General features: G+C 53.4%; 1 protein-coding gene across 1 annotated transcript in view; it reads left to right on the top strand.

The window, feature by feature from the left end:
- Positions 1-9,212, top strand: part of LOC145353725 (myelin-associated glycoprotein-like) — a 33,403-nt gene extending 24,191 nt beyond the window's left edge. The window contains exons 8-11 of the mRNA XM_080204492.1: positions 2,002-2,295; positions 3,662-3,767; positions 8,182-8,263; positions 8,734-9,212. Coding sequence (XP_080060618.1) covers positions 2,002-2,295; positions 3,662-3,767; positions 8,182-8,263; positions 8,734-9,000 — 749 coding nt within the window. The 3' untranslated portion in view covers positions 9,001-9,212. The remainder of the gene's footprint in view (positions 1-2,001; positions 2,296-3,661; positions 3,768-8,181; positions 8,264-8,733) is intronic.
- The last annotated feature ends 319 nt before the right edge of the window (positions 9,213-9,531 follow it).

Genomic DNA, 9,531 nt, shown 5'->3' with positions numbered 1-9,531 from the left:
GTCCAACATGGGTCGACCAATCAATATGCAGATTGAAATCCCCCATAACTACTGCCGTCCCATTCCTGCACGCCGCACTTATTTGCGCGTTAACAGCCCGCCCCACCTCCAGATCATTATTCGGGGGCCTATAGACGACACCCACCAGCGTCTTCCTCCCTTTGCTGTTCCTAATCTCCACCCACAACGATTCCACTTTCTGCTCTTTGGCTCCGATATCATCCCTTGCTACCACCTTGATGCTGTCCTTAATCAGCAGAGCTACGCCACCCCCTCTTTCCTCCTGCCTATCCTTCCTAAACACTTGATAGCCCTGTACATTCATCTCCCAGTCCCTGTCACCTTGCAGCCACGTCTCTGTAATGGCCACCAGATCGTATCCATTTGTGTCGATCTGCGCCACCAGCTCATCCACTTTATTCCGAATGCTTCGTGCATTCAGATAAAGCGCTTTCATCCCAGCCTTCTTCTGGACCCTATTTGCCGTAACGCCACCACTTGGGACATCCTCAGCCTCTTCCCTTACCTGTACCCTATCCTTAACTGTAGACCTCCTAACATCACCTACCCTCGCACCCTCCCCCCCCTAATTAGTTTAAAGCCCTGTCTACAGTCCTCTTTACTCGATGGGGGGACAGGGTAGACGGAGCTTTACTCTGTATCTAACCCCGTGCTGTATCTGTCCTGGGAGTGTTTGATGGGGGACAGTGTAAAGGGAGCTTTACTCTGTATCTAACCCCGTGCTGTACCTGTCCTGGGAGGGTTTGATGGGGACAGTGTAGAGGGAGCTTTACTCTGTATCTAACCCCGTGCTGTACCTGTCCTGGGAGTGTTTGATGGGGGGGACAGTGTAGAGGGAGCTTTACTCTGTATCGAACCCCGTGCTGTACCTGTCCTGGGAGTGTTTGATGGGGGGACAGTGTAGAGGGAGCTTTACTCTGTATCTAACCCTGTGCTATCCCTGTCCTGGGAGTGTTTGATGGGGACAGTGTAGAGGGAGCTTTACTCTGTATCTAACCCCATGCTGTATCTGTCCTGGGAGTGTTTGATGGGGGACAGTGCAGAGGGAGTTTTACTCTGTATCTAACCCTGTGCTGTACCTGTCCTGGGAAAGTTTATGATGGGGGACAGTGTAGAGGGAGTTTTACTCTGTATCTAACCCCGTGTACCTATTAACCCCGTGCTGTACCTGTCCTGGGGAGGTTTGATGGGGGGACAGTGTAGAGGGAGCTTTACTCTGTATCTAACCCCGTGCTGTATCTGTCCTGGGAGCGTTTGATGGGGGACAGTGTAGAGGGAGCTTTACTCTGTATCTAACCCCGTGCTGTACCTGTCCTGGGAGTGTTTGATGGGGACAGTGTAGAGGGAGCTTTACTCTGTATCTAACCCCGTGCTGTACCTGTCCTGGGAGTGTTTGATGGGGGGACAGTGTAGAGGGAGCTTTACTCTGTATCTAACCCCGTGCTGTACCTGTCCTGGGATGTTTGATGGGGGGACAGTGTAGAGGGAGCTTTACTCTGTATCTAACCCCGTGCTGTACCTGTCCTGGGAGTGTTTGATGGGGACAGTGTAGAGGGAGCTTTACTCTGTATCTAACCCTGTGCTATCCCTGTCCTGGGAGTGTTTGATGGGGACAGTGTAGAGGGAGCTTTACTCTGTATCTAACCCTGTGCTATCCCTGTCCTGGGAGTGTTTGATGGGGACAGTGTAGAGGGAGCTTTACTCTGTATCTAACCCCGTGCTGTACCTGTCCTGGGAGTGTTTGATGGGGACAGTGTAGAGGGAGCTTTACTCTGTATCTAACCCTGTGCTATCCTTGTCCTGGGAGTGTTTGATGGGGACAGTGTAGAGGGAGCTTTACTCTGTATCTAACCCTGTGCTATCCCTGTCCTGGGAGTGTTTGATGGGGGACAGTGTAGAGGGAGCTTTACTCTGTATCTAACCCCGTGCTGTACCTGTCCTGGGAGTGTTTGATGGAGACAGTTTACCATTCTCTTTCAGACATGCCAAAGCTTTCTGAGGATTCTCGGTGCTCCCAGGAGCTGGAGCGGGTGATCTGTGTCTGTGTGGCCAACGCCAATCCACCTGGGAACCTCACCTGGCACCTGCCCAAAACCAACCTGAGTGGGAACGAATCATACGAACGTTTTGAGTCGTGGCAAGTCAGAGATGGGCATCTGGTGACCGGCTCCCTGATCCTGCGGGGACCCCAGGATGAGGAGCATGTGTTGGCAACCTGCTCGGTTCGAAACCCGCACGGGGAAGTCATGTTCAAGGTGTATCTGTGGGTCAAAGGTGAGAGGACTCCTATTGTCTCTGGTTACGCCCCTCAGGACATTGTCTTTTCCAAGAGAGGTCACTGTTGAAATGTAGACAACTGGGGAGCCAAAACTCGCACAGGAAGTTCCCACCAACAGCGATTGATAATGACCTATTATTTTTAGTGATTTGGTTAAAGGATAAATATTGGCCTCAGGACACCAGGAAGACCTCCCCTCCCACCAATCCTGCATCCCCCATTCTTCTCCCAAATAAAGACCCCGGGATCTTTTACACCAACCCCAAGAGGACAGGCAGCAGACACAGATCAATGTCACATCCTGTAAGGCAGCAATCTTTAACAGTGCGGCATTCTCTCAGTACTGACCCTCTGACAGTGCGGCACTCTCTCAGCACTGACCCTCTGACAGTGCGGCACTCCCTCAGCACTGACCCTCTGACAGTGCGGCACTCCCTCAGCACTGACCCTCTGACAGTGCGGCGCTCCCTCAGCACTGACCCTCTGACAGTGCGGCGCTCCCTCAGCACTGACCCTCTGACAGTGCGGCGCTCCCTCAGCACTGACCCTCTGACAGTGCGGCGCTCCCTCAGCACTGACCCTCTGACAGTGCGGCAGTCCCTCAGCACTGACCCTCTGACAGTGCGGCACTCCCTCAGCACTGACCCTCTGACAGTGCGGCACTCCCTCAGCACTGACCCTCTGACAGTGCGGCACTCCCTCAGCACTGACCCTCTGACAGTGCGGCACTCCCTCAGCACTGACCCTCTGACAGTGCGGCACTCCCTCAGCACTGACCCTCTGACAGTGCGGCACTCCCTCAGCACTGACCCTCTGACAGTGCGGCACTCCCTCAGCACTGACCCTCTGACAGTGCGGCACTCCCTCAGCACTGACCCTCTGACAGTGCGGCGCTCCCTCAGCACTGACCCTCTGACAGTGCGGCGCTCCCTCAGCACTGACCCTCTGACAGTGCGGCGCTCCCTCAGCACTGACCCTCTGACAGTGCGGCGCTCCCTCAGCACTGACCCTCTGACAGTGCGGCGCTCCCTCAGCACTGACCCTCTGACAGTGCGGCACTCCCTCAGCACTGACCCTCTGACAGTGCGGCGCTCCCTCAGCACTGACCCTCTGACAGTGCGGCGCTCCCTCAGCACTGACCCTCTGACAGTGCGGCGCTCCCTCAGCACTGACCCTCTGACAGTGCGGCGCTCCCTCAGCACTGACCCTCTGACAGTGCGGCACTCCCTCAGTACTGACCCTCTGACAGTGCGGCACTCCCTCAGCACTGACCCTCTGACAGTGCGGCACTCCCTCAGCACTGACCCTCTGACAGTGCGGCACTCCCTCAGTACTCAGCAATTTCTCATTGTGTGTTTTCAGGGTTGGATTCTCAGCTGGAGCAGTTGGTGTTGGGAGTTTTGGCTGGTGCTCTCGGAATGCTCATTCTCTCTTTGCTCTTGTGTCAGATATTCATTTGCTGTCAGAGGTAAGATAACGCTCATATGCAGAGATTTCTATCACTCCTTTTATTACCTCCTCAACTGTCTTCCATGAACAAGATCCACCCCCATTCTCTCAATCAGAACTGTGCACAGTGCTCCGAGTGTGGGTCTAACCGAGGGATATGGAGACTGGAACTGTGCACAGTGCTCCGAGTGTGGGTCTAACCGAGGGATATGGAGACTGGAACTGTGCACAGTGCTCCGAGTGTGGGTCTAACCGAGGGATATGGAGACTGGAACTGTGCACAGTGCTCCGAGTGTGGGTCTAACCGAGGGATACGGAGATCGGAACTGTGCACAGTGCTCCGAGTGTGGGTCTAACCGAGGGATATGGAGACGGGAACTGTGCACAGTGCTCCGAGTGTGGGTCTAACCGAGGGATATGGAGACCGGAACTGTGCACAGTGCTCCGAGTGTGGGTCTAACCGAGGGATATACCGAGGGAATGTTCCTGGGTATAAGTGCTTCAGGCGTGATAGGGGTGGGTCGCTGAGAGGTGGGGGAGTGGCGTTGTTAGTTAAGGATTGCATCATAGCAGTGCAGAGGGAGGGAGGTATAGAGGATATAGGAATCGAGTCGCTATGGGTGGAGTTGAGGAATAGGAAGGGAGATGTTACTATGTTGGGTGTGTACTACAGACCGCCCAATAGCCCGAGGGCTGTGGAAGAAGGGATAAGCAGGGACATTCTAGATAAGTGCAGGAAGAATAGGGTGGTGGTAGTGGGAGATTTTGATCTCCCCGGGGTAGATTGGAAGGTGCCGAGATCAGAGGGTGCTGACGGGGAGGAATTTGTACAGTGTGTAATGGAAGGATCCCTGGAGCAGTATATGGATAGCCCGACCAGAGAGGGGGCTATGCTGGACTTGGTTCTGGGGAATGAGCCTGGGCAGGTGGTTGACGTTGAAGTAGGAGAGCATGTGGCTAACAGTGACCACAACTCTGTCTGGTTTAAGATATTACTGGATAAAGATGAAGCCTGTCCTAAGGGGAGGGTGTTAAACTGGGGGAGGGCTAGATACAACCGGATTAGGCAGGATCTTAAAGATACGGACTGGGGTAAGCTGTTTGATGGCAGGTCGACGCTGGGTATGTGGGAGTCTCTCAAGGGAAAACTAAAATCTTTGCAGGAAAGACATGTGCCGGTCAAGAGGAAGGATGGGAAGGGTAGGATTAGAGAGCCGTGGGTAACTAGGGATATTGAGGACCTGGTCAGGAGGAAGAGGGAGGCATACATTAGATCTAGGCATTTGAGGACAGAGATAGCGTTAGAAGAATACAGAGAATGTAGGAGAGAACTTAAAAGGGGCATCAGAAAGGCAAAAAGGGGCCACGAAATGGCTTTGGCGGGTAGGATTAAGGAAAATCCTAAGGCATTTTACTCCTATGTTAGAAACAAAAGGATGGTTAGAGGGAAGATTGGTCCTCTCAGGGACAGAGGAGGGGAACTATGCTTGGAGCCTGGGGGAATGGGGGAGGTCTTGAATGAATACTTTGCGTCGGTATTCACGCAGGAGAGGGGCCTGATGTCTGGTGCTGTGCTTGAGGAGTTTGAGGATCCGTTGAGGGAAATAGTCATCACGAGGGAAGAGGTGTTGGGACTTTTAGACAGTATAAAGACGGATAAATCTCCGGGGCCTGATGGCATCTATCCCAGGCTGCTAAGGGAGGTGAGGGATGAAATTGCTGGGCCTCTGATGCAAATCTTTGTCTCTTCTTTGGACACAGGTGAGGTCCCAGAGGATTGGCGCATTGCAAATGTAGTACCGTTGTTTAAAAAGGGTCAGAGGGATAACCCAGGGAATTATAGGCCGGTGAGCTTGACTTCAGTTATAGGCAAGCTAATGGAGAGGATCCTCAAGGATAGGATGTATGAACATCTGGAGCGCTGCCATCTGATCAGGGATACGCAGCATGGCTTCGTTACAGGGAGGTCGTGCCTTACGAATCTAGTGGAATTTTTTGAAGAGGTGACAAAAACGGTTGACGAAGGACAAGCCGTTGATGTCGTCTATATGGATTTCAGTAAGGCGTTTGACAAGGTCCCTCATGGTAGGCTGATAGAAAAGGTGAAGGCTCATGGGATACAAGGCCAGGTATGTAGATGGGTGGAGAACTGGCTTGGGAGGAGGAGACAGCGAGTAGTAGTGGAAGGCTCCTTTTCCAATTGGAGGTCTGTCACCAGTGGTGTGCCGCAGGGCTCGGTACTAGGACCTCTTCTATTTGTAGTATATATTAATGACTTGGAAGAGGGGTGGTGTGATCAGCAAATTTGCTGATGACACTAAGATGGTTGGATTGGCGGGTACTGAGGAGCAGTGCCTGGCAATGCAACAGGACATAGACAGGCTGGTAGATTGGGCAGATAGATGGCAAATGGAATTTAATCCGGAGAAATGCGAGGTGATGCACTTTGGCCGGAATAATGTGGAGGGGAGTTATACGATAAAAGGTAGAACTATCCGGAGTATAGATACGCAGAGAGACCTGGGGGTGCAAGTGCACAAGTCCCTGAAGGTGTCGGTGCAGGTGCAGAATGTGATGAGGAAAGCGTATGGTATGTTAGCCTTCATAGGAAGGGGTATAGAATATAAGAGTAGGAGTCTGATGTTGCAGTTGTATAGAACGTTGGTTAGGCCTCACTTGGAGTACTGCGTCCAGTTCTGGTCGCCGTACTACCGGAAGGATGTAGAGATCCTGGAGAGAGTGCAGAGGAGATTTACTAGGATGTTGCCTGGTATGGAAGGGCTGTCTTACGAGGAAAGATTGAACGAACTTGGGCTGTTTTCCCTTGAGAGACGTCGGCTGAGGGGGGAATCTAATAGAGGTTTATAAGATTATGAAGGGGATAGATAGAGTAAATGGTGGTAAGCTTTTTCCACTATTAGAAATGGATGGAACGAGGGGTCACGGGCTTAGGGTGAGGGGGGCTAGGTATAAGACAAATATTAGAGGGCAGTTTTTCACGCAAAGGGTAGTGGGGGTGTGGAATGCACTGCCGAGTAAGGTGGTGGAAGCAGGCACGCTAGGGTTGTTTAAGAGTCACTTAGACAGCCACATGAGCGGGCTACATATAGGGGGATATAGCAGGCCTTACTAAACATTGTAGGCTTGGGATTACGTTTTTGCCTCAGGGATGTTACAGTCTTTGCCTGTTTAATAATGAATTTTTTTTGTCTCCACAGGCATTTAAGTCCACCTTGTTGACCAGCAAGGGGCATGCATGCGGCAGGTTGTAGTGGGCTGCTCTTGGATGTTGCTTCGGGAGTTGCCTATTGCTTCATGTCGTTAGTGTGCTTAAACTGGACCATCTCGAGGGCAACATGACAGCTCAGAGACTATCTCTGTTGCTGTGCGGACACATGGATTTGGGCCTGTGTCTGTGGGAGTTTGCACGTTCTCCCCGTGGTTGCGTGGGTTTCCTCCGGGTGCTCCGGTTTCCTCCCACATCCCAAAGATGCGCTTTTAGGCTGATTGATTGGGTAACAAATTGTCCCTATATTGGACCTCCCTGATCCTCGCACATTAGGCGTAGATTAAAATCATGAATAGGTCACTGAGACAATGGGACGGCGGCGCGGGCTCGTTGGGCCGAAGGGCCTGTTTCCCGTGCTGTGTTGTTCTTTGTTCTTTGATATGGAGACCGGAACTGTGCACAATGCTCCGAGTGTGGGTCTAACCGAGGGATATGGAGGCCAGAACTGTGCACAGTGTTCCGAGTGTGGGTCTAACCGAGGGATATGGAGGCCAGAACTGTGCACAGTGTTCCGAGTGTGGGTCTAACCGAGGGATACGGAGACCGGAACTATGCACAGTGCTCCGAGTGTGGGTCTAACCGAGGGATATGGAGACTGGAACTGTGCACAGCGTTCCGAGTGTGGGTCTAACCGAGGGATATGGAGGCCAGAACTGTGCACAGTGCTCCGAGTGTGGGTCTAATCGAGGGATATGGAGACTGGAACTGTGCACAGTGCTCCGAGTGTGGGTCTAACCGAGGGATACGGAGACCGGAACTGTGCACAGTGCTCCGAGTGTGGGTCTAACCGAGGGATACGGAGACCGGAACTGTGCACAGTGCTCCGAGTGTGGGTCTAACCGAGGGATATGGAGACTGGAACTGTGCACAGTGCTCCGAGTGTGGGTCTAACTGAGGGATATGGAGGCCAGAACTGTGCACAGTGCTCCGAGTGTGAGTCTAACCGAGGGATATGGAGACTGGAACTGTGCACAGTGCTCCGAGTGTGGGTCTAACCGAGGGATATGGAGGCCAGAACTGTGCACAGTGTTCCGAGTGTGGGTCTAACTGAGGGATATCACTTTGATTGGTGTTTGGTCTCTGTTCATGTTTTGCTGCGTTGGAGATTCTGGTGATGAGTTTCTCTGTTTTAATCTCTTTCCAGGAGGGAGAAGCGATCTCCGATCGATGCTACTGAGATGCAGATGTTGACTGGACAGCGCACACCTGTGCGGGCACTCAGCTTGGTATGAGTTTGGTAGAATCTCTCTCTCATTCTCAATCGCGTTCCAGTTTCTCCCATTTGGGAATGTCTGTATCTATCGTTTGATCCATGTGGGAGAGGGTAGATCAGTCTGGGGAACCAGAGAGCAAGGGATGAGTCCATTCAGCTCATCGATCCTGCCCCTAACCTTTGCAAGATCAAGCTAATGAGTCCTCACTCACTCACCCCTGCCCCAGACCCTGAATGGAGTTCCCCACAGCCCTTGATTTGACAAGGTAGAATGAATGGGGCCTCCTCCTGTCCCTGTGTAACAGGCTTGAGGGGCTGAATGGGGCCTCCTCCTGTTCCTGTGTAACAGGCTCGAGGGGCTGAATGGGGCCTCCTCCTGTCCCTGTGTAACAGGCTCGAGGGGCTGAATGGCCTCCTGCTGTGATCAGGGGAGTGATGGTGGTTAATGTGTCTGGTGATGGATTCTGGCCCTTTCTGTTGCAGGTGGAGGCTGAGGGGGAGGTGGAGGTGGAGGTGGAGGCTGACACAGTGGAGGTGGACCCTCAGACGGAGGAGCTTGACCTTCAGACAGAGGAGGCCCAGCAGACGACAAGCCTGACGGTGCTGGAGAATGGGGAGGCCAGCCAGGAGGCGGGGGAGGAGGAGCTGGAGTTACATTACGCCTGCATCGACTTCTCGAAAGCTAACTGTTCGGACGGGATAGTGGGAAAGCGGGACAGCACCCAGTACGCCCAGATCAAACCGCAGTGAGGCCAGGCTGCCAGGCTCCAGGCCTAACACTTCGCCTGCATCCTGTTCGGAGGGACCCTTGCTACGGGACATCACATCCATCGCACTGGAGAAAGCATCACCCCTGCTTTCCCTGGCCCAATCATTGCTGCCCCCTCCCCCGCATATCCCAAATGGACACCCTCTCCAGCCCCTACACCCCTCCCTATCTCTGTAACCCCCTCCAGCCCCTACACCCCTCCCTATCTCTGTAACCCCCTCCAGCCCCCTAGACCCCCTCCCTATCTCTGTAACCCCCTCCAGCCCCCTAGACCCCCTCCCTATCTCTGTAACCCCCTCCAGCCCCTGACACCCCCTCCCTATCTCTGTAACCCCCTCCAGCCCCTACACCCCCTCCCTATCTCTGTAACCTCCTCCAGTCCCTACACCCCTCCCTATCTCTGTAACCTCCTCCAGCCCCTACACCCCTCCCTATCTCTGTAACCTCCTCCAGCTCCTACACCCCTCCCTATCTCTGTAACCTTCTCCAGCCCCTACACCCCTCCCTATCTC

Source organism: Carcharhinus amblyrhynchos, chromosome 16 (genome assembly GCF_965287045.1).
Source record: "Carcharhinus amblyrhynchos chromosome 16, sCarAmb.v2.hapA, whole genome shotgun sequence".
Classification (NCBI taxonomy): domain Eukaryota; kingdom Metazoa; phylum Chordata; class Chondrichthyes; order Carcharhiniformes; family Carcharhinidae; genus Carcharhinus; species Carcharhinus amblyrhynchos.
The sequence above is the reverse complement of the archived record's forward strand: the minus strand, read 5'-3'. Positions and strand labels throughout refer to the sequence as shown.